At 45.8% G+C, this 25,973-nt stretch overlaps 1 protein-coding gene across 2 annotated transcripts; it reads left to right on the top strand.

The window, feature by feature from the left end:
• The first annotated feature begins 8,583 nt into the window (after positions 1–8,583).
• LOC125535346 (UPF0307 protein YE3790-like) lies at positions 8,584–14,523 on the top strand. Of its 2 annotated transcripts, none has more exons than XM_048698399.1 (7): positions 8,584–8,929; positions 9,016–9,064; positions 9,146–9,197; positions 10,697–10,857; positions 10,944–11,063; positions 12,599–12,748; positions 14,256–14,523. In XM_048698399.1, the coding sequence occupies exons 1-6, from the start codon at positions 8,643–8,645 to the stop codon at positions 12,746–12,748; spliced, it is 819 nt and encodes a 272-aa protein (XP_048554356.1). In that variant the 5' UTR covers positions 8,584–8,642; the 3' UTR covers positions 14,256–14,523. The 2 variants fall into 2 exon arrangements, with proteins under 2 accessions (XP_048554356.1, XP_048554355.1); XM_048698398.1 differs by having other exon boundaries at positions 8,585–8,929; positions 14,251–14,523.
• The last annotated feature ends 11,450 nt before the right edge of the window (positions 14,524–25,973 follow it).

Raw genomic sequence — 25,973 nt, 5'->3', positions numbered from 1 at the left:
AACCATTATTCTCCTTAAATGAATAACCGTATCGCGATAGACATAATCCAATCATGTCTATGCTCAACGCAAATACCAAATAACAATTATTTAGGTTTTAATACCAATCTCGATGGTAGAGGGAGCGTACGATATTTGATCAACCTTGGAAATACTTCCAACACATATCGTCATCTCACCTTTTAGCTAGTCTCTGTAGCCTTTTGTTTCGAGTTACTAACACTTAGCAACCGAACCGGTATCTAATACCATAGTGCTACTAGGAGTACTAGTAAAGTACACATTAACACAATGTATATCCAATATACTTCTATCGACCTTGCCAGCCTTCTCATCTACCAAGTATCTAGGGTGGTTCTGCTTCAGTGACTGTTCCCCTTATTACAGAAGCACTTAGCTCGGGCTTGGGTTCAACTTTGGGTTTCTTCACTAGAACATCAACTGATTTGCTGTTCCATGAAGTATCCCTTTCTTGCCCTTGCCCTTCTTGAAACTAGTGGTTTTACTAACCATCAACGATTGATGCTCCCTTTTGATTTCTACTTTCGCGGTGTCGCGAATAGCTCAAGGATCATATCTATCCCTGATATGTTATAGTTCATCACGAAGCTCTAGCAGCTTGGTGGTAATGACTTCGGAGAAACATCACTATCTCATCTGGAAGATCAACTCCCACTCGATTCAAATGATTGTTGTACTCAGACAATCTGAGCACAAGCTCAACAATTGAGCTTTTCTCACTTAGTTTGCAGGCTAAGAAAAAAATCGTCGGATGTCTTATACCTCTTGACGTGGGCACGAGCCTGAAATCCCAATTTCAGCCCTCGAAACATCTCATATGTTTCGCGACGTTTTAAAACGTCTTCGGTGCCTCAACTCTAAACCGTTTAACTGAACTATCACGTAGTTATCAAAATGTGTATGTCAGATGTTCGCAACATCCACAGACGACGTTCGAGGTTCAGCACACTGAGCGGTGCATTAAGGACATAAGCCTTCTATGAAGCAATGAGGACAATCCTCAGTTTACGGACCTAGTCCGCATAATTGCTACTATCAACTTTCAACTAAATTTTCTCTAGGAACATATCTAAACAGTAGAACTAAAGCGCGAGCCACAACATAATTTGCGAAGACCTTTTGACTATGTCCAGGATAATTAAGTTCATCTTATGAACTCCCACTCAGATAGACATCCCTCTAGTCATCTAAGTGATTACATGATCCGAGTCAACTAGGTCGTGTCCGATCATCACGTGAGACGGACTAGTCATCATCGATGAACATCTTCATGTTGATCGTATCTTCTATACGACTCATGTTCGACCTTTCGGTCTTCCGTGTTCCGAGGCCATGTCTGTACATGCTAGGCTCGTCAAGTCAACCTAAGTGTTTCGCATGTGTTCCGAGGCCATGTCTGTACATGCTAGGCTCGTCAACACCCGTTGTATTCGAACGTTAGAATCTATCACAACCGATCATCACGTGGTGCTTCGAAACAACGAACCTTCGCAACGGTGCATAGTTAGGGGGAACACTTTTCTTGAAATTTTAGTGAGGGATCATCTTATTTAAGCTACCGTCGTTCTAAGAAATAAGATGTAAAACATGATAAACATCACATGCAATCAAATAGTGACATGATATGGCCAATATCATTTTGCTCCTTTTGATCTCCATCTTCGGGGCTCCATGATCATCGTTGTCACCGGCATGACACCATGATTTCCATCATCATGATCTCCATCATCGTGTCTTCTTGAAGTTGTCTCGTCATCTATTACTTCTACTACTATGGCTAACGCTTTAGCAATAAAGTAAAGCAATTACATGACGTTTAAGTTGACACACTGGTCATAAATAAATTAAAACAACTCCTATGGCTCCTGCCGGTTGTCATACTCATCGACATGCAAGTCGTGATTCCTATTATAAGAACATGATCAATCTCATACATCACATATATCATTCATCACATCCTTTTGGCCATATCACATCACAAGGCATATGCTGCAAAAACAAGTTAGACGTCCTCTAATTGTTGTTGCAAGTTTTTACGTGGCTGCTATAGGTTTCTAGCAAGAACGTTTCTTACCTACGCGAAAACCACAACGTGATATGCCAATTTCTATTTATCCTTCATAAGGACCCTTTTCATAGAATCCGATCCGACTAAAGTGGGAGAGACAGACACCCGCTAGCCACCTTATGCAACTAGTGCATGTCAGTCGGTGGAACCAGTCTCACATAAGAGTACGTGTAAGGTCGGTCCGGGCCGCTTCATCCCACGATGCCGCCGAATCAAGATAAGACTAGTAACGGCAAGATAATTGACAATATCGACGCCCACAACCACTTTGTGTTCTACTCGTGCATAGTAACTACGCATAGACCTAGCTCTGATACCACTGTTGGGGAACGTAGCAGAAATTCAAAATTTTCTACGCATCACCAAGATCAATCTATGGAGTAATCTAGCAACGAGGGGAAGGAGAGTGCATCTACATACCCTTGTAGATCGCTAAGCGGAAGCGTTCAAGTGAACGGGGTTGATGGAGTCGTACTCGTCGTGATCCAAATCACCGATGATCCTAGTGCCGAACGGACGGCACCTCCGTGTTCAACACACGTACAGCCCGGTGACGTCTCCTACGCCTTGATCCAGCAAGGGGAGAAGGAGAGGTTGGGGAAGACTCCATCCAGCAGCAGCGCGACGGCGTGGTGGTGGTGGAGGAGCGTGGTACTCCAGCAGGGCTTCGCCAAGCACCGCAAGAGACGAGGAGGGAGAGGGGTAGGGCTGCGCCAAGAAGGAGATTGAATCGTGTCTATGGCAGCCCAAAACCTCAAGTATATATAGGGGGAGGGGAGGGGCTGCACCCCCACCTAGGTTTCCACCCCTAGGGGTGGCGGCCAGCCCTAGATCCCATCTAGGGGGGCGGCCAAGGGGGGAGAGAGGGGGGCGCACCACTAGGTGGGGCCTTAGGCCCATCTGAGCCTAGGGTTTGCCCCCTTCCACTCTCCCTTGCGCCTTGAGCCTTGGTGGGGGGCGCACCAGCCCACCTGGGGCTGGTCCCCTCCCACACTTGGCCCATGCAGCCCTCCGAGGCTGGTGGCCCCACTTGGTGGACCCCGGGACCCTCCCGGTGGTCCCGGTACGTTACCGATAGCACCCGAAACTTTTCCGGTGACCAAAACAGGACTTTCCATATATAAATCTTTACCTCCGAACCATTCCGGAACTCCTCGTGACGTCCGGGATCTCATCCGGGACTCCGAACAACATTCGGTAACCGCGTACATACTTTCCCTATAACCCTAGCGTCATCGAACCTTAAGTGTGTAGACCCTACGGGTTCGGGAGTCATGCAGACATGGCCGAGACAACTCTCCGATCAATAACCAACAGCGGGATCTGGATACCCATGCTGGCACCCACATGCTCCATGATGATCTCATCGGATGAACCACGATGTCAAGGACTTAATCAATCTCGTATACAATTCCCTTTGTCTATCGGTACGATACTTGCTCGAGATTCGATCGTCGGTATCCCGATACCTCGTTCAATCTCGTTACCGGCAAGTCTCTTTACTCGTTCCGTAACACATCATCCCGTGATCAACTCCTTGATCACATTGTGCACATTATGATGATGTCCTACCGAGTGGGCCCAGAGATACCTCTTCGTTTACACGGAGTGACAAATTCCAGTCTCGATTCGTGCCAACCCAACAGACACTTTCGGAGATACCTGTAGTGTACCTTTATAGCCACCCAATTACGTTGTGACGTTTGGCACACCCAAAGCGCTCCTACGGTATCCGGGAGTTGCACAATCTCATGGTCTAAGGAAATGATACTTGACATTAGAAAAGCTTTAGCATGCGAACTACACGATCTTGTGCTATGCTTAGGATTGGGTCTTTTCCATCACATCATTCTTCTAATGATGTGATCCCGTTATCAATGACATCCAATGTCCATGGTCAGGAAACCGTAATCATCTATTGATCAACGAGCTAGTCAACTAGAGGCTTACTAGGGACATGGTGTTGTCTATGTATCCACACATGTATCTGAGTTTCCTATCAATAGAATTCTAGCATGAATAATAAACGATTATCATGAACAAAGAAATATAATAATAACCAATTTATTATTGCCTCTAGGGCATATTTCCAACAAAAAGCAGCGTCCTGAAGGGCGACGCACGGAAGAACACACCCGGAGACCGCGTCGACGAAGGCCGGGGACGCGGTCGCAGGCCCGCCGGAGCGGCAGAGAGCGGTGGGTGGGAGAGCGGCGCTCGAGAGGAGAGCCATTTTTTTTGTGGTGCAGCAATTTCGTGATTATTGCTCCAACACATTCGCGATTCAGGATGCAAGTGAACAGGTCTGCAACGTGTCCGCCATCTTCCGCACTGTCCGCAAGCGCTAATTGCAGGATTAGCAACGTCCGCGAGTTAATCTGCCGCCTGTTGTGCCAGGCCGACGTATGCGGACTGCTTTGTGTAGAATGATTGTTGCTATGCAAGTATGCAACTAGCTACCCGCTGCTAATGCACGCTAGCTGGTAAGACTTCCAGCAACGGATGAATAGGCTTGCCACAGAATAATTTTGTTGGCGAACTTTTCTATAAACTGAACAACAAACACCTGTCAGAAAAGGCCAATATGCAGTGTTGCTTAGTCTGTGCTGTATCAATTTTAGAAGCTGATATGATCAACTTTGCATACTAGCTGCTATACACATCTAGATTTTGCTGTGACTAGTTATTTTAAGCACACAAACTCAACCCCATGTAATTTCATCTTCGACAATTATTTTAAACACAAATTTTACCATGAATAATTATTCCAAATACAGATAAATAGCCAAAAGTAACATATCATCTTCAACAGTTCAAAATATTAATTACATCAAATGAGCCTTCAAGATTCAGAATTTTTCGTGCGAGTTCCTCTTTCTTAACACCTCTTCATCCCTGCTTCTTGGTTCTGCACATGAACACCTGTTTTGAGCCATCGATCTTCCTAATTAATTAAACCCAAAGTATCAAAAGAAAACCATCAGCTTGATTGGAACCTGCTGGCACTTGCACATCAAGTTTGTTAAGGGACAACATCAAACTAAAATTAACCTGAATTACTCTAGGATAAAATATTTAGCACAACAGATGCAATGGACACAAACATTTTCCCCTTCAACTGTTTCAGGCACATCCCCGATGGCAATGTGCTGCACCAGGCCTTCCGCAATAGCTGCCTTTACATGTTTGATCTTTAGACATGTCAGTGATCATTCTGATAACCTAAGAGAATCAACATAATTCACAGTTCCGTGCAAAAAAAACATAATTCATAGTTGTGAGGTTGCGAACAGAGAACAAGAAGTAAAAGACTGACCGTTTGATTATCAGTTCACAATGTGGATTTACCTCATCGCGTACTTGTGAATTGAGTGCTTTAACGCACTCATCCTAGAAGGACACGACGTTCTGTCTGGTGGCACACTCCCAATACATAACCTGAATTTTCAATCGAAGTATTTCCATAAGTATTCTCCCTAAAAAACCCAACTGAAATCAGTGTCGGCCAAGCAAAACTACATAGTTACCCTCGGACATCATACACAAACCAGCAAATTTTCTATTTTTGTGCTGAAAACGTATGTACAAATACGAGAGCAAAACACATATCGCAGAGCAGAGCAACCTCTAGGCAATTTCATCAAGTACAGTTAACCGGAATAGAATTCAGTGCATAGCTCTTTGTCCAACCCAGTGCCTCGAGGTTTGACCTGCTAGTTGGTTGCATAGACCGTATCGAAGAAGGCTCCCTCGACGGGGCATGTCACACTGTGGCATCACCGGGCTTGCGCCACTGACTTGTTGCCCTCACCCGGATCCAGCATTTGAGTTCGCCAGCGCAGCAGGATTGGCATCACGCGGCGGTACCAGCTCCAGAGGGACAGAATCTGGATGTTCTCGGCTGTCAACAAACTCCATTCGTAGTTGAAACCTACAAGTCAAGGCCATGGGCGGTGGCGGACGCGATGTCAGCTTTCGGGTGTGTCCTATGAGCAAAAATGTCGGAAATCGTTAGATCTCCAGCGAGGAAGGGTGCACTCACCGGTTGACGGCATCTAGCAGGGACTCTAGCGCGACACCTTCCATCGTCGACATGTCGGAGCAAGCACATGCCTCCGCAGGTGGGGAGTGGCCTGTACTAAAAATCTGTTTCATGGCTCAGCCAAAAAGGGCGACGTTCTGGTCGACAGACCAGGAAGACCACGTGCGCCGTGGCGTCCCTTCTTACGCCCTGGGCCCACGAAACACGCACTGTTTCATACAATATACGTGTTGTATCCTTTTTTTCGTTGTTTTTGTTCAGACACGTCAGACTGATTTTTTGGAATACCGAGACTGGAACTAACGCTAGCAATTTCAGGAGCAGCTGAGCCCGAACACTGAATTGCTGCGTCCTATCTTCTGGCCCATAAAGATAGGTGTGGACTTGGAATCGGGTTCGGGAATAAGCAGGTGCATGCAGAAGTAAACACTATCAGGAGGGGTCGTGAGAAGGCAAAAAAAGTATATGCCTACAATGTAGGAGAAACCAGCCTACAACAATATGTAGTGCAGCGTGTTACCATCCCCATCCTGCTCGATGAGAGGGTTGTGTCATCAACTTTAGGGTCTTGATGACAACTGACAAGACCTCTCGACTCGTATATTTGTACTAAACTTTCATATTTGCTTATAATTTATTTACTTAAAAGTACAAACTTGACTATTGTGTGTTTCTTATATTGTTCTTTGATATACATTTCTAATGTTTGTCATTGAAAAATACACACACCATGCCAAATTAAAATAATATGTTGTAAAATAAGCTATTTGTCGTTAGACATGTAAAAAAACACAAGTTCATAGCTTCATGGATTTCGCATGGCATTTACATCAATTATAGTATATATGTGTGCGTTTGTGTACCTTTTAATATCTTAAATATAGTGGCCCATATGTGTAAAGCATACGAGTTCTACAAATATCTTGATAGTGGTTTCTAGTGTATAATTCTAGTGCACGCTTAATATGGTAATACAATGTGTTTGCTAGTGCACGCTTAATATGGTATCAAAGTCTAAGGTCTTGAGTTCAAGTCCCGACTTCCACAAATTATCTAAAAGTAATGTTTCCTCTCCGAGTCCACATATAGGCCTCTTGAGGCATACTTTTGAGTCCATTCATGTGTTGACTTCCCGCATCACACATGAGAGGAAGGTTGAAATGTGTATGCAGATTGCCTAGCCCTTTTCATCCGTTCGGACCTTTGGTTTCATTGGCTAGTGCATGGCATCAGAGCCTATTGACTTGAGTTCAAGTCCTACCTTTCACAATTTATCTAAAATTTGTTGTTGTCCATTTGTGTCCACGTATATGCCTCTTGTGCCGTACTGCAACGAGGTTCAGGGTTCAAAACTCAGCAAATTCAATAAATAATTGCAGTCTTCCCTCGTTTCCGCTGCTCATGTCATAACTCCATAAAAGCATAGACGTGAGGGGAAGGGGTGTTGGAGTATAATGTCAAATCAATATCATCTTAACCCATAGAAATTAACCCAGTAGTAAACTAAATAAAGAACCAAAAAAGTTTTAAAATAGATTGTAGGATGTTTTTAGGGGAGAGACTAGAAACCAAAGTAAACTTGCGGTTGTACCGATCATATTTGTCTGATTATATGCCTTTCTTGGCCCGTTGTGTAGACTTATTTCTGTAGATTGGATTTTAATAGTACGTGGGTTGATGACTCCCTAAGCATCCAGGATGGTCACCCTGCTGCCCGACTTATGGGTCAGGTCTTCATGTATGCCTTCATATTGTTTTACTATTTCATTACAACGATTGATGATTGAATCCTCTACGAAGCATGATACCCCTCTTGTTTAACCCATTATAATTGCAATAATACTACACTTACGAAAATATTTTTATGGGAGAAGTCTACAGGTTGACATGTTGCGCTGCTGTTCCCTGACTTTTCTTTGCGTCTCCACCATGATTTTCATCGGGCTAACCAAACGATGTCAGATCTGTCCGTAAACTGCAGTCTGTAACCAAATGTTCGTAAGTGTATCATTATTGTTATAATTGTGTGAAACCAAGATGGCAGAGGCGGCAAGATGAATTGTCATTTCTCAAAAGTATATATTGTTTCTTCACACACTTAAACCACCAAAGAAAAAACTTTAAGAACCGCTAACCGCTTGGCTACTTTCCGAAGCGAAAATATCAAGTTGCTTCTTATTCAATAATTGAGATGGTGACTATCAATGTCTATCACGAATCAACTAGTTTATGAACATTTTGGGCGCCAATACAACATCGACGCCCATAAAGCCAAGATTTAAGAAAACTAAAATTATAGAGGAGCTGATGACGGTGTGTATTCTGTAACAAAGTGCGAAAGAAAAGAACCCAAACTTTTCCTCAAAGTTGGTAGCGCAACACAGCAATCTTCAAATTTGCCGAAATTTCACCAAATTCCCCCGGTTTCCAGAAACCCCAACAGCAGAAAAGTTTAAACCCTATCCGCCAGATGCACTGCTCGAGCAGCTGCAAGCCCTCTAACCGTACGCCATGGCGCACGCCGCCGCCGCCGCCGCCGCCGTGCCGCTGCGCCGCCCGCTCCTCCTCTTCCTCCGGCCCGCCCGCCTCCTCTCCTCCGTCGCGCCCCGCTCGTCGTCCGTCCGCGCCTACACGCGCGCCCTCCGCCCCCTCGCCCCCCTCCCCTCCGACGACGAGGACCCGGACGACGGGGACGGCGCGCCCAGCCGCAACGAGAAGAAGCGGGAGGCCCGCCGCGCCGTGAAGTGGGGCATGGAGCTCGCCAAGTTCTCCCCTCCCCAGATCAAGCGCATCGTCAGGTGCCCCCATTTGCAGCCCCCACTTCCGCTTACTTTTGGCCGGATTTTGAGGCGAGGGGGGTTGGTTCTGAACCTTATTTTTCCAGGGCCGCGTCGCTGGAGCGCGAGGTGGTGGACGCTCTCATGCTGGTGAAGGTACACCCGTTGTTCTGGTAATGAGGAGCTTGTGTTGAATCACGAAATCAGTGACATTTCTGTGTGCTCATTGCTCTGCAGAAATTCGGACCCGATGTGCGCGAAGGAAGGAGGAGGCAGTACAATTACATCGGTATGCATGTTCATTTTTGCACCCCTTGCATTTCCTGGACCACGGAGATTGGGTCCTATTACTATTCGAATTTTAGAATGAATGCCAGATTTGAGGGATTCCATCAACTTGTAGTATCTTCAGTCTTGTGGTAGTGTGGTTGACTGGTTGTTTCCAATTTCATGTCGACTGTGGGAGCAGGCTAACTCTTAGATGTCGGAATGCCTTCCTTTAAACAGTTAAAAGCTTTTAATCTTTAGTTTGGTAAATTGGTAATGTAGCCATGTAGATACTGCTAAGTGCTAGGTAATGTAGTCATATAGATGCTGCTAGTGAGAAGTCTCATGGAAAGCACTACTTTCTAGTGGTTGTTTCCGGGCCAATGTTCTTGAGCTTTGTCAACTAAGTAATGCTTTTTAGACAAGTGCAGAAACATGCAGGAAAGATTAACTGTAGTTTGAACTTGGGAGGTTTGGTTAAGGCATGCTATTTTGGCGTCAGTGTATGGATGTTTTTAAGCGTTTTGAGTTATGGCTTTAGATGTGAGGTATTGCTAGTAATGCTAAGTTTTTATGAGTAAATCATTTAGTCTCAAGGAAATATGTATGACCTCATTTTTTTGAAGGATGGTTATTGTATAATGGTCTTTTGCATTTAGGGTGTGTTTGGTTTTGAGCAAAAGCTGGCTTTGCCACAATATTGGCACGCCTGTGAGTTTTGGTTGCAGTTTGTTCCAGCCCAGCCGGTGTCTGCCATGCAGTTCTCGCCAATATATGGGCGAGCCGAGGGAGGCGAAATTGTCCGCCAAAATATTGGCTGCTAGCCTGCTAGCGTCCCCGCATACTATGCTTGTGTGTTATGTGAGCTGGATAATCAATTAGCTAGATCGTATACTTGCACGTCTTTTCTGATCTTATCTATCAAGCCGGCTTGTACGTGCTGTTTCACTTGGCCAAAAGCATGTATATGCTGCTTCACTCAGAATATTTTTTATCGTTTTTTCTGAATGTTTGATCATAATGATTTATGGGCTCCTTTATATAATTTTTTAAGTTAAGACCTCGGTTGCTGATATGTGGCATGTTAATTGGCTACAGACCGAATTGAGACCCAACCATTTTGTCAAAAATTGGTTGCTATGGCTACAGTTCAAACAACACTACCAGTTCAAAATCACTAAAGCAATAATCACTCAGAAAGACATTATCAGTAAATAATAGCTGCTTCTGGAGGTTATATGTTTTTATGTATTTCCCTAAAAGAATAAATAAAATAAGTAATGAATTTACTACTTCTGAAGGTCAATTTCGTATATTTGCTACTCCCTCCGTTCCTAAATATAGGTCTTTCTAGAGATTTCAACAAGTGACTACATACGGAGTAAAATGAGTGAATATACACTCTAAAATATGTCTACATACATTCGTATGTGGTAGTCTATTTGAAATCTCTAAAAAGACTTATATTTAGGAACGGAGGAAGTATTTATTTTATGTTAATATGTGATCAGTTTCTACCAGGAAGCCTACTTCGCGGTGCACAGCCTGAATTGATGGAAGATCTTATCCATTCTTTGAAGAATGGAGATGAAAGCAGGATACAAGCCTTATTGAGTGAAGTGGCAGACAAGTCAATGCCGATTGAAGATGAGGAAGTGGGGGAGTTACCTCATGAAGAAGAGGTAGCCAATATTCTGATATTCTCAATATGACTGGATTTACATAGTAAACACTGAACTAATGGTTAAGAATTTCTGAATTTCAATAGGGTGAGGAAAATCAAGAGTATATGGAAATTGCAGATAGATGGTTTGAGGGCCTCATCTGCCAAGACATTCCAGTTACCAATGAAGTTTATGCGATTCATAATGTTGAATTTGATCGTCAGGTATTATATGCACATACTTTAAATGTACAGCATGACTAATGTGTCAGTTCATGTGTTGACTCGAAGTATGAGATAACAAGGACCTTCTGTATAGCCTAGTCTGTATAGTTTGCCAAATATAATTTGAAATAAAATGCTAAAACCTTTTTTGGAAGATATGTAACTGAAGTATCAGAAATGAGGTTTTGGGTCAGTGCTGATATTTTTTGGGAAACTGGATCTACTGAGCCTAGCAACAATTAATCTCTCTAGGAATAAAATCCTATTATTAGGAAGATTCATATTTGTTAAGATTTCATTCTAGCAGTAGAAGCCAACCTCCTCTCTAAAAAGAGACGAGTCACTACCTTAATCATTGAGCAATGAAGACTATCATCTTTCGCCAAATTCATCGTGCACCTGTAGGGTATGTTTGGATGGTGGCCGAAGCAAGCACACCCTACCAATTTTTTGCCCATGAACAAAATTTTGGTGTCTGCGGATGGTTACCAATATTTTGTCATGCCAATGCCCCTTTGCCCACTTTAGTTCATTTTTCTTCCCAACGTTGGCCAACTCATGACTAGCAAAAGTTTGACCAGAATTTCGGCTTACCAAATATTTGGTAGAGCAATCTTGGGCTAAAACTAAGCATAGTCATAGTCTCTCCTTATCCAAAGTTTCCCATCCAAGCAACCAGCATCTTGGCAGTAGTTACCCATGAGAACGGCTACGGTATGCCTTCTCTAGTTAGGTGGCAAAGCCTTCAATAGCAACAACGGCGGTAAACCAGGATGCTGTGGCGATGCTTCCCATGGCTGCAGCTTAACAGCATGGGAAGGTGACAACACTGCATCAACTAGAAATGGTGGTGCACCAAGAAGCTGCATCGACAGCACTGCATCCAGCCTTAGCAGTAGTGCTGCAGATGTTGGCGAAGATGACCCCATACTATCATAACTAACCAACACCATTGTAACTGCATCAACAGCACTGCATTCAGCCTTCACAGTAGTGCTGCATCAAGTAGCAAGAGGTCTGCAGTGATGGCAGCACCCCACACATCGGTTGATGTGAGGCTTTCTGCGGTGGGGCAGTGAGACCTTCCACGGTAGCAGCAGCACTCCATGTGGCAGTGGTCGCGATGACAGGGATGCCTCCCTGATGCGCAGCTGTGCTTCAGGCCATTGTGGCAACGATTTGAGGGGGATGGCACCAGTGATAGTGGATTAGCTGTCTCGATCTATTCCATTGTTCAAAGAAAATAGGTGCAGCTCCCCACTTTATGTAGACGAGATCAGACCCAAAGTATAATCTAATCATAACTAACCAACACCATCGTAACTGCTAATATGATTGTATCCCCCCCCTCCCAAGTCCTTATCCCAAACATAAACTATGTTCAGCATGTCAGGCTGTCAGTTATAATAGTCCTAGCAGTTTATGCATCTACGATGGGTATTCACCACCCAAAATATTGTGGTTAAAGAAATTCAAGGGTATCTGTTATGATTCAATGTTTGGATCACTCAGCTTCACGGACATTTTACCAACAGGAACTACGGAAACTTGTGAGGATAGTCCAAGAGGTCCAAAAAAGCATGCGAGATAAAGATAGTGGAGAAGGATCTGATAAAAAGCTTTCCAGGGCAAAGAAACCACTTATCATGTTCCTTCGCTCCCTTGCAAAGAAGACACTTGAATAGGTGAGCAATACGTTACCCAGGTAGCTTCTAATATGTGTATGTATTCGATTGTGATTATTTTCTCTATATCACTGCAAAGATACTACCTTATGTGAACCCATCCAAATGTCTAGCCTTAGCAAAACATCGCTGCATATTTTTCCATAAGTGTGTTCTTCCCTAGTATTCTGTCTTCATTATCAACATGTACTAGCTAACTACAGAGGAGGCTGGTGTTGTGCACTGTGCAACTCGCGTTAGAGTTGTTAATTGAACATGGGTTATTCAAATTATATTACATGCAAATTTGATAAGATTAGAATTTGGGTTAAGTATTCTGTTGAATAGTAGTTTCACTGTCGAAGATAGTGACAAGACAAAATGGATGCGAATTTGGTTTAGTTTCCCTCTTTTGAATTGTATTATCCGCTTTGTATCAGATGCCAAATCAATTAGGAATTTTTTGGATTTAGAGACCATTTCTGTTTCGTCAGCTGATTAAGTTCACCCTATTGCATTGATTGATTGCATATGTTAGGGGTATGTCTGAATTCGAATGAATCACATAGGTATCATTTGAATTTTTCGTCTGCCCTGTATTTGTAACCATATCAGTGTTTAGCTAACAAATATGGACATGAATGTGGTAAAACCAATTTGATCTGTTTCCGCCCCTGAGTGACTCAGAGATCTAATATGGCTTCGTGCACATGTTAACAGAATGTTCTGCTGTCTTCATGCCACTGCTTATCACTTCAATCTACACTGATTGTTGAAAACAGCCATGGTGCTACATGTTTGTGTTGTGTGCTTGTTGGTAGGCGCGAGGGTGGAGATAGCAATGGGGGTTGCGATCAGATTGAATGGGATAACAAGGCTTGCCCTCAGGGACATGTCGGGGCTCCTCCCCAGATGTGTCGCTAGAGGCTTTTAGTTCTCAGCTTGGGGCAATTTGTTATTTATTGATTGATAATCTCGTAATACAGGCTACCTCCTCTTTATAGGCTTGCTACGTACCTTGGAAAACGAACCAAATTTGACTAACATGGAAGCCTAAGATACTTTCCTAACAACAACAACAGCAACAACAACAAGGCCTTTAGTCCCAAACAAGTTGGGGTAGGCTAGCGGTGAAACCCATAAGATCTCGCGATCAACTCATGGCTCTGGCACATGGATGATAGCAAGCTTCCTAAGATACTTTCCTAACATTTTTCTTGGCTTCCAAGTTTAATGTAGGCGCCACCTGATTCTGTGATGCAGTTCCTGACTTGGTTATGAATGTGGCTACAGGATTGAGCCTGCAGACGCAGCGCTGGTCGCAAACTCGCAATAAACTCTATAAAAATGTGTTGTTGATCTCACTGTTGGTATTGCGAAGCAGGGCATTCAGTGTTAGCTTTAGTTTGTTTTCCTTGGATCATGTTCATATTTTTACTCCATTTAATCAGAATATCTTTCTCCCATGTACATTTCTGGTTTTGACGGTGCAATCTTGGCTTCTGTGTTTGTGTGATTGGCAGGGCAGGATGTGGAGGCGCGGAAAAGGAGGGAGACATAAATAGTTTTAGCAATTTTTACTTTCAAAGTGCTAAAGACATGTTAATGCTTGACTCTCATGGTAAAGACAGCCTTATATAGCGATGTGTTGTCAAGTATGGATTTTGAGCTATAGTTTACAGGGAGCGGTGCTTTGTAGTGACAGGTAGCTAATTTCCTATGAACATTTAACTTTTGCTGATCTAAACCATGCAAAAATAAGTTCATAGTATAAAAGAAGCCTCATGCTCAAGGTATTTGTGCTGTCATTGTTATTTGCATGTATGTTTGAGTGCGCTGTAGTTATTTAAACCGGACCCGTGCTATCTTGTACTCCGGTTTTAATAAAACTAGGTTCGTCATTGGCGTACTCTTGGAAAAAAGAGGAGGAAACTGTAACAATTTAATTGGCAAAATAAAGGGCGTACATGATTTTCATCCTTTTATATGGTCGGGACCATCAGTGGCAACCGGCCACGATGCCGGCCGGCGAGCCTGCACCCTATTAGGGCTAGTGATCGACCTAACAGTAAAGCGTGCGTGCTGCGACCAGGAATGTGAACCATCTCGCCGGAGGCCACCTTGAGTTTTAAGAGCAACTCTAATGGGATGACCCAATTCGTCCGTTTAGGTCATCCGGACATAAAAGTTGGCCCAACGGGGCGACCCAAACGGACACAGCGTCCGCCTGTTGTCCGTTTTGTGTCCGTCCCGACCTAAACTGGGCGCAAAAATGGGCAGCAAATGGGTCCGGGGCGGACAAAACTGAGAGCTCCTGTCATTCGCCCTCGTCAGCTCCTCCCCTCACGTGTCCGGCCTAGACCCATTGGGCAGCGACCCACACTTCCTGCCATACTAGGACTCGAGATGCAGGCCACGGCGGCAGAGGATCATGTCGAGCGTGCGAGAAGAACGCGGTCGCTGCGGCGGGCGGTCGGTGGGCCGGTGGTGCAGGCCGTGGCGGTGGAGGAGCGCAGCGGGTGACCGACGGCGGCCGCGGCTGCGACGGGCGGAGGAGCGCGGTGGGAGGAGGAGCGGAGGCGGGAGCACGCACTCGCTGTCGATGGATATGAGGAGTGGATGCAGCGCTGCCGCTGCCCTACCAAGCTCGCGGCCTTCCTCCACGCAGCGGCAACAGCTCTGCCCGACCCTGGCCGCACCTGCGCCCGGCCTCGCCGCACCCGGCCCCGGCAACGCCACGCCCGGCCTCGCGCTCGCCGCGCCATGCTCGGGGCGCTCGCCGTGCCGCCCCGCCATTGGATTCGAGTTCGCCCGTCGGCCTCCCCGCGCTCTGCGAGCTCCCCTGGCCTGCCTGCTAAGTGTTTGAGAAAATGTCAGGACTAATATGTCGAAAATAGGTCTGGCTACCGGTGGGCGTACTCGCAGACCCAAATGAAAAAACGGGTACGGACGCGCGGACGGGCGACCCAAATAGACAAAAAACGAACGAAATCGGTGTCCGTTTGGATCGGCCAATTGGAGTTGTCATAAGGCGGCAGGCGTGCATTCCTGTTGCCTTTGAAGAGCGTGTGAAAGTGCTAGTCAATTCAAGTTGAAAGTGTTTTTTTCCAACTACGTATATAAAGGGAATATAAGCGACTGATGTGCGTGCGAGCGAAGCGAATGGGGATAAGCGGCAGAGAAAAGAAGTTGAACTATGCGCGAAAATGGAAGTTCCAGTGATGCGGCCGCTACAAATATAAGTTTTCCAATATGCTATAATTCAAAAAAAAATGAGTTAGCTAATCGTCGGGTACATGAAAATTTTGTTTGTGTCAATTGATTTCTAAACGAGACTGGCGATGAGGTTGACGCCAGGAGCGCCATGGACGATCATCGACCCCGACGAGGCCGAATCCGTACCTTGCCCGAAGGTGGGGACAACGTTGCGAGACACAACAAGCCGCGGCGTCGCAGGCAGAGGCGAAGAAGCGGATTGGGGTCCGGCCGGCGGTTGCTAGCGGCGCAGGGGAGGAAAACATTGTGGGCAGGAGGTTGAAGAACTGTGCGTACCGATTCTCAAAAAAATATGTTAAAATGCGGTGCTAATTCTTTTTTGAGAATCGGTGCTAAAATATGTTGTTGTATGGTCATGATGTGGCATTCCAGAAAGAAAGGAAAAAAGCTTATGTCTTTTTTTTTGCGACAGAAAAAGAGTTCATGTCTTGCAGCTTCACACCGCCACCGCTCGAGCTATCGATTTCCTACCATACGTCCGAACAAGCCACACCCAGAAGCCAAGCACGCCGGCAATGACGACGCCAAGAGCACAATCTATGGCGACGACCATCCACGCCGACCCAAAGTACGCCAGAGCCTGGTTCACCACCATGACGGGCATGCCGACCCAGACCCAGCCGACGTCGACGAGCGCCTCCTGCAGCGCGGCGGGCGCGTCCGGCAGGAACAGGCTCATGTGCGCCGCCGCCGCCGCGACCAGCGCCATGTAGGCCCCCCACAGCACCATGGCCGGCAGGCGCCACGGGTGGCTGGCGCCGAAGGACGTGTGGGCGTAGAGGGCGTACGCCCAGCCGACGTGCCGCCGATGTACACGGAGGGCAAGATGACCGCCGCCGCCCACAGCACGGCACGGGAATGGCCAGCCATGGCGTTCGCTTCGCCGACCGTCAGAGCAGGAGGCGTCCTGGTTCTGGCCTCATCGTCGGTGGCCTTAGCACTCTTGACATGGTCAAGCATCTTCATGTGCGATGATCCTCTCTTTGCTACGTACCAAAGTATGTTATGATATACTACCTCATTAATTGTCTTAAATTTATTTAGATACGGATATATCTAGACACGTTTCTGTGTTTGATACATCCGTATTTGATACATCTATATCTACATAAATCTAAGACAATTAATATGGAAGGAAGGTAATACTATCTTGAAAAAATGAGACATCGGCTACAAACGAACCATAGAATAATCTGTCATACAACTTATAGGAACATAATTTTGATGAATCCAAACAATCTCACAGTCATTTCATCATCTATATCCAACGTCCGATGCCTCTCCAATGATGAATCATCACATCACCAACAAATTGGAATACTATTTATTAATTGTGTTAACTGCAGTTAATTTGGGAAACCATATTAATTGCAATAATTTTGGAAACAACATTATTGCAATTAACATTACTCCCTCCGTTCCTAAATATAAGTCTCTCTAGAGATTTCAACAAGTGACTACATACGGAGCAAAACGAATGAATCTACGCTCTAAAATATGTCTACATGCGGATGCATGTTGTAGTCCATTTAAAATGTCTAAAAAGACTTATATTTAGAAACAGAGGAAGTAGAAACAATACTATTAATTGCATTGATTGCAATTAAAATTGGAAATCATATTAATTGTGCAAGTAGTCTTCGTAACGACATGTCCTGATTGCCTTCTTCCCCTCATCGTATCAGGCCCGACTAATGTCAATGGGGGGGGGGGGGAGTGTGTTTCAACACTGGTGAGGTGTTATAGACTCTTTGGTCGCCAAAGTCCCCATATTCCAAAAGCAGCACACAGTCGATCCACCCAGCTAGAGATGCACGCGGAGGTAACGCATGAAGCTCGATTAGAGCAGGTGGGAAGCAACATCCCCTAGGACAGTGAGCCCTATGCTACGAGCCACGCCCTTGTTGCACAGAGAAGTTGAGACCAAAGCGTGCGGGTCGTTTGAATGCAGAAGAGAGTGTGTGACTACTGTTGTGCGGCTGATGCAAAATGACCATGGCCATACTGGCAGACGACATATCTTAGATTCCTGAACAGCCAAATCTTAGGCAACATCCACGTGTTGGTATTGATCTAAAGGCCCAATGGGCCAAAACGAAAATAAAAGACCAGAAATAAGTTAGGTTAAAGAGGGAAACAGGGAGGTCATGAACCAACATTCGTACTCCTCGATCTCAACCAAAGCGTTGGGCCGATTTTTATGTCTGCGGACAAAATGGGTCGCCCCGTTGGAGTTGGTGTTGGTTCAGTTGTAAATAGAGGAAGAATATTAGTGTTACTAAATAATCATTTCAATTTTTTTGAATTTTGGTCAAATCTGGTCAAACTATGATCAAACTACTTATTCAAGAAATATTAGTGTTACTAAATAATTATTGTATTTTAAAACAATAGTTTCAAACTCAAACAGTGAAACGTGTGACTTCATACTCAAGCTAAACTCCTGAGGGTTAATAGGATTGACAGCTTACTATTGTTAGGAAAACAAGCGCTGACTTGGAAACTAGGGGGAATAGAACTCGGAAGTTAAGCGTGCCCAGACTGGAGTATCGAGAGGATGGGTGACCGGCCGGGAAGTTAGACGATTTGGAATGAGTGGTGTACACTTGAGTAGTTATGAGGGGTGATTAAAAACTAAATCGTCAAATAATTCAGAAAATTAAAATTAAAAAAAAATCAATTTTTTTTCCAAAAAATTCAAAAAAATATCCTTTAGTCCCGGTTGGTGTTACCAACCGGTACTAAAGGTCCCCCACACCTCTTTAGTCCTCACCCTTCAGTGCTGGTTCCAGAATCGGGACTAAAGGTCCTTGCGAATCGGGACTAAAAGTTGTTTTTCTACTAGTGTTATGTTAACTGAAAGCATTGCCACATAGTAGAAGACCATCACCCTCACTCCCATCTCATACCCAATCTCCTCAACAATACCCTCCACAACAAGATGTGACCAAGTATCAACATGCAAGTTATCATACCAAATTGCATTGCCATTCACATGGGACATGTTGCCTCTAGACCAAGAACATAGCCCCCCACCCCCCGTTGAACTTGACATGAAATTTGTAGTCGCGTGAACTCTCAAAACAAATAATCCATAGCAAGCATCCATCAAAATATGTTCCCAAACTAAATTAGATTAACCCTAGTGCAACCACGAACAAAACCCTATCAAACCTCTAACCGAACACTTATCTTCATCTAAACTGGTCCTCGATCAACAATACCCCCTTAAAGATGACTAAACCATTGACCAAATCACTAAAACGAAATGAAACAATGTAAATTTGCATAAGGAATAGGGGAAATGGGAGAGGGCATAGGGCTTACCATAAATGGGGGGTGGAACACCCTCGCGCTGACGAACATCATCCATTATGGCTTCCTCCAGGCAATGGAGAAGGGCCGCCGCACCGCCTCTCCACCTTCTCCTTGGGTGATTGACGTCGATCGCCCCCAAGTCGCTTGCGCAGATGACATCGCTGCTCGCCTCCCTTCCTCTACCCCTACATTGATCGGTGGACACAAATATGAAATAATAAAGAGGGGGCTCTTTGCAAAAGACACCAAGATTGGATGAGCTTTCTGCCACCTGGAGACGTAGACCGGTCAAAACATCCCACACCCGCAAAATAGGTACACAAAATTTAAATAGTGACCATACATGGCCCCTACAACGTGTATTGGTGATTGCAAGTCGTCTTTTTTGGGTACAATGACCAAAATAAAAAGCTTTTTACAATAAATTTAGGTACTCAGAGTGCATTTTACTCTCCACTAAATTTGTGAGAAATATTAGGTGGAACATCTAATGACATGGACTTGTCACATCCATTAAATTTATGAGAATAATTAGATGGGACACGAGTGACACTGACGTGTCACATCCATTAAATTTATAAAAAAATTAGGTGGAACATTTAGTGAGAAGCTCATTAAAGTAATGACAATCTGAGCTGAAAATGACATTTCACATCAATAAAAAAACATTGGACCGCACTGAAACTGACATTTCACACTTATGAAGAAACATTAAACCCTGCTGAAAATAACATTTCACACCTATGAGTAGTGAAACACAACATCCAATGATGCCCCGCGAGGAGGGTGAGCTAAAAGTCTGCTGAAGAGCAACACGGTTTCAATTCTTTTGAAGTCGCTTGGAAGAGTGGGTCTCGGGCTCCTCAGCCTTCTCTCTTTGCTCAACTCCAGGTTGAAGTCGACGAACAAATCAGCAGCCTGCTGGTGGATTCCTCAACACAAATCAGCAGCCGGTGGGTGCGCTCTTTCATGGCCCTTTTCTGTTTCCTTCCGTCTTCTTTTCTTCTTTGCTGTTCATCACTACCGGAATTGCCCCCTATGCCGACGGCCAGGGCCGTCGGCATATCCCTGAGTACCGTCGGGACAGACCTATGCCGATGGCCCCCGTCGGCATAGGGCCGTCGGCAACATATACGTCGACATAGCCAGGGAGGCCGTCGGCATAGAAAAGCCATTGGCATAGATGCTTTCCCGATGGGGGCCGTACATCTATGCCGACGACCCAGGCCGTCGGCAACGTTCACGCCTAACGGCGGCCGCCGTCAAGTTTGCCCAACGACTAGTCGCCACGTGGCACACCTATGCCGACGGCCTAGCCGTCGGCTTAGTTCGGCATAGGTGTGCCACGTGGCGACCAGACGCTGCTCGTGGACCAGGGCTATGCCGACGGCCTAGTCGTCGGCTTAGTTTCAAACTATGCCGACGGCCTAGCTGTCGGCATATTCCTTCCTCTGATGCTCCCAGTAGTTGACACGTGGCATCTATGCCGACGGCCTGGCCGTCGGCTTAGTTTAAAAACTGTGCCGACGGCTAGGCCGTCAGCATAGCCGTCGGCATAGATGCCACGTGTCAGCTACTGCGAGCTCACGCCAGCCCTACGCCGACGGCCTAGCCGTCGGCATAGTTTGCATTTGATTTTTTTTTCTTTTTCCTGTTTGTTTTCAAATCAATTCAATTCAAATAACAGCACATATCAGCAGATATATAAACTCATGGAATAGACATATAGAACAGAACAGGATATCATCCGGCACCATCACAACAATATATGCATAAGCATCATCACAATCAACACACACATAAGCATAAGCATATAGAGAAGCACACAAGTCATCTAAATGATCATCACCACACACAAGTCATCTCAAGCATCATCACCACACACAAGGCTTAAGCGCCAGGACGTCGAGCACCGCGGAGGTCGTCACCGCCAAGACCGCCAAAGCCCAGGTCGTCACTGCTAGCGGCAGCGCTACCGCCAAGACCGCCTCCACCTCCGCCTCCGCCTCCGTGGATCGGAGTGGTCGGGCTCCGTGTCTCGGGAGTGCCGCGAAGACCACCGCCAACGGTAGATCCACCTGTTCCCTGGATGTTGAAAAGACATATTAACGGGATATATGACTGTGTTGAAAGGCATGACATGCTTTGGGTGAATAGATTGGGGACGAACTAACCGGCGAGGGGCCAGCATTCTGTGCCACAAACTCCTCAAAGGCCAGCAGCACTGGTTGTGCTGGAGGGCATTGTGCTGGCTGCAACTGAGGACACCTGCCGGCCGCCATTTCCTAAAAAGCCTGCTGCATCTGGTGATCCCTCTGCACTTGGTGTTCATAAACCCTCTGATGCCAAGGATGGCAATTTTATCCATGGACATGGATATCCATGGATATCCGACCCGAATGGATAGGGTTTGGATATGCTTTTGTGCCCATGGGCGGCGCCCAAACCCGACCCGATTGTTCGTGGATAGGGCATGGATATAATCTTGTACCCATGGATATACCCAAACCCGACCCGATAGTATGACTTAATGGGGGAAAATCTTCTATCCCTGCCCCACGGTCATATGTCCCACAACAATTTTACACTTTTTTTTATCTAAAACATGCATAAGAAATTACACAATCCCCATCATAACTTTTTTTAGTTGACATTCAATCCCCTCTGTAACATACTCCAACACCCCTTCCCTTATTTTTACCTCCTTCTTAAATGACTCGTCATTCTCATCTGTTAGAAAAATACTAAATGATCTTAGGTTGTTAGTGGTTATTGATTTACCATAAGTGAAGCCTATCCTACCACGAGGTGAAGAATGGAAGAGTTTATGTTAATATTGTATTATGTCTTATTTATATGTCTCGAGAGGACCCAATGGATATCCAATGGGTATGGATATCCATCGGATTTGGACATGGACACAATTTTTCACCCATGGATTTTTTCATGGGCGGGCAAAGACTGTCTTCATGGACATGGATATGGATTTGAGATTGTTCAACCCGATCCAAACCCGACCCATTGCCATCCTTAGATGCCACGCCATGGTCTCCTGGCGTGTGTACTCCAGGTAGGCCTACGGTATGACATGATGGAACTCATAAAACTACTAAACGTGGAAAATAAAGTGAGCAATGAAGATAAGAGGGAAAATACTTACAGATTGTTGCTCCTGAAAGAGCGACTGTGCACTAGTCACTGGCTGGCTCGTGCGCTGGCTCAGGCTCGGGTCGATCCGACGGAGCTGTGTGTAGGAGATAGTAGGAGTGATCACAGCATCGAGAACCGCCTCCCGACCGTGCTCCTTGGGCCCCATGCTCACCACCGCCCTCTCGTCCAGATCCGCCGCAATGGGGTCAGGTGTGTCAGGATGTAACTTCAGATACGCTTCAGAGTAGGCCTTCTTCCTCCCCGCGGTCTTCTTGCCGTAGTACTTGGGCTCGCCAGGCTTGGGGTCCTTCTGCGTATGGGTGATCTCCCACGCCTGCATGTGTGAGAGCGGCCGCTTCAGTTTCTCCTCCTGCACCACCAAACAGAGGTTAGTCATACATAAGAAAGTGATGGTAAATAGAAGAAGAAGAATGTTTAATGGGGTTAGTCATACATTAACTGCCTTGTGGAGATAGTGGTTTCTGTTTCCCTGAGCATGTACTCCCTCCTTCCCTCGGTTAGCCTTGTTTTTCATTCTCATAGCCGCCCAGGCTCCAGCCTCATCACACCAAAGATCCACCAATGCCGCCCAGGACTCGTCTTTTCCATAACACCAATTTGGACACACCTACATAATGAAAGCATAATGGCATGTCAACACGAAACGGTGAAATGTACCACAAGGTAGTGAAAGCATAATGAAAAATCTGTTATACTTACCGCCAAGTACTCGTGCCTCTCCAAGGTAATGCCCATCCTCCGTGCTTCTTCCTTGGTCATCTTCACACCAAGAGCGCCGTGATAGTATGTCGACATATGGCCACATAGCACACCTCGTACTGCATCTGGCGGGCCTTCTTCTTGCATTGGCGCAACACGATCTGGTCCGCTCTGGCCCTGTGCTCCGAAAGAACTTGATAGAATTTCTACAATCATGCATGAAACAAGAATGGAAGAAGCCATGAGTTAAATCATTCATGAAACTAGAATGGACTTATGCTTCTGAAGAGAACTCACCCAGAAAGTAGTGATCATGACCTTGGCATGGGTCTCATGTTCTGCGTGGAGGGCCGCTTCGCAGTGGTCCCAGCTCGTGGCCAAAACCCGACGGTCCGGCTGCCTGACTGGATTCGGACAGTACAACCCCGGCCAGTATAACTTCAACAAGATGGTGATGAGACCGTTGGGAATATGGACCCCTTTAGAATATATCCAGTTGCTGCAAAAGAATGAACTATTAGCATGTGACAAGAAAAATAAATAACAACCGGAATAAGCATGTGACAAGCAAAATAATGAAATTATTACAAAGTGGCACTTACTCTTTTCCCGTGGGCTCAATGAGCCACTTCTGCTCCTCAGTAGCAGGAACCTGCTTTGGTAGCTTTGCGTTACCATGAAGCCACCCCTTGTTGTCAACCCCCTTCCCGTCACCACCATCATCCCCGCCACCACCCTCCTCCTCGCCTGCCTCCCCCTCCCCAACATCCTCCTCCTCCTCCTCCTCGTCTGCCTCCTCCTCCACCTCCTCCTCCTCCTCCTCCTCCTCCTCCTCCTCATCCTCCTCCTCCCCAGAGTGTACCTCACTAGAGGAGGGTACCTCACTAGAGGAGGGCCTCGAAGACAACACCCCTAAGTCGGTGAGGGTGCGCTCTTTCTGGCCGCGACCCCCTGTAGTGGCTCTCCCCCCACCACCTTGCCCTCTAGAGGCTCCCCCCCGCCCCTCCTCCTCTAGGGGCACCTCTCCCTCGACCTCCCTGTGAGGAGTCATCGTCAAGTAGCCGAGGGGGAGGATTACGTGCTCGACCACTCCGACTAGGCAAGCCGACGACCTTGCGTAGGAAACCCCGCTGTCGGCCTTCCCCTTGCCCATGTTCCACGAACCTGCATTGAAAAGAGAATAAGCAATTAGTAAATTAATGAAATGAAGGAAAAGGCATGATAATAAACACATTAATAAAAATGCATAAAAAGGCATATTTCTAAACTATAGAAAAAAAGACTTGAAACATACATCTGCTAGAACCCATATGAATCATCACTGTTGTAACCTCTTTCTCGGTCCGTCTCATCATCACTATCAATCATATCATCTTCGTTGTCCGACGGAGGTGGAGGCTCTTCCTCGTTGTCAGCGTCTTCGTTTAAATTTTCTAGCATAAGTATGTCATTTTCATTGACAATGGTCTCACCATCATTCTGTGCATCGTCGACGTTTGGATCCACATCATCATCACCCAATGGTCTAGCGTCATCGTTTCTAACCACATCATCATCATCAGGTTGCTCTTGATAGAACACTCCCTCGTATGTCACCTTGCCCATGTTCCACGAACCTGCATTGAAAAGAGAATAGATCGAGCCTGGGTTGATACTTGGGCTCTTCTATATTGTATCGAGGCACCTTGTTATGCAGATGGGGAACATGGTCTGGATAGTATGATGTCCTGAGGTCTGACACCTCCTCTAGGATAACTGCCTCAGCTATGGAAGCTTCAATCTTAGCTTTGTTTCCACAATTCCGTCGGAGATGCTTGTTCTGCCTCTCAGCGCCGTACTGCCAGCGATTCTGCACAGGCCCCCCCAACAATACCTCGTTCGCGAGGTGCAGAATGAGATGTGTCATCGGAGTAAAGAAGCCTGGCGGAAAGATCTTCTCTAGTTTGACTATCAACTCCGGTGCCTTCTTATGCAATTTTTTAATCACCTCTTTACTTACTTCTTTAGCACAGAGCATGCAGAAGAAATGGCTAAGCTCGGCAAGCACTCGCCAGACATGCTCGGGGACATAGCCTCGAACCATCACCGACATTATCCGCTCAATCCATACATGGTAGTCATGACTCTTCAGGCCGGTCACTCTGCCCGTTGAAAGATTGACTCCCTTACTTATATTCGATGCATAACCATCGGTGAACTTCAAAATTTGTTTCAGCCAGATAAGTACTTCTTTTTTTCTGGTGGTTTAAGGACAAAGTCAGCATCTGGCTTGAACCCATTTTTTTGACCGCCTGTGGGAGGCTTCATGTTCAGGCGTGGTCTATCACAAATTCTCCATTGATCGGCTCTAGCTTTAACATTATCCTTCGTCTTATCAGGAATGTTGAGGATCGTGTGGAAAAGGAACTCTGCCACATTCTTTTCGGTGTGCATCACATCAATATTGTAAGGAAGTTTGAGGTCCTTGAAATAGGGAAGCTGCGAGAAGGGGGTAATGTGAGTCCAGTTGTGCATCTCACCATATCCCTCGAAGCCTTTGGCTTTGGCTTTGCCTTTGCCTTTGACTTTAGGCTTGAGAGCTTTTAGCTAAGCAAGAACATCTGCCCCCGAACATGTTGGAATCTCGGTTACTTCATGAACAACCCGGCCTTTCGTGAAGTTCTTCTTGTCTTCCCTGTCTGGATGGTCTGGAGGGAGGAACTGTCGGTGCAGGTCAAAGGCTACATACTTGCCACCCTTACTCAGCCAAATCATTCGCAGAGCCTGCATGCACACTGGGCAT

Source organism: Triticum urartu, chromosome 2 (assembly GCF_003073215.2).
Source record: "Triticum urartu cultivar G1812 chromosome 2, Tu2.1, whole genome shotgun sequence".
NCBI lineage: Eukaryota > Viridiplantae > Streptophyta > Magnoliopsida > Poales > Poaceae > Triticum > Triticum urartu.
Note: the sequence above shows the minus strand (reverse complement) of the source record. Positions and strands in the feature narration are given on the sequence as shown.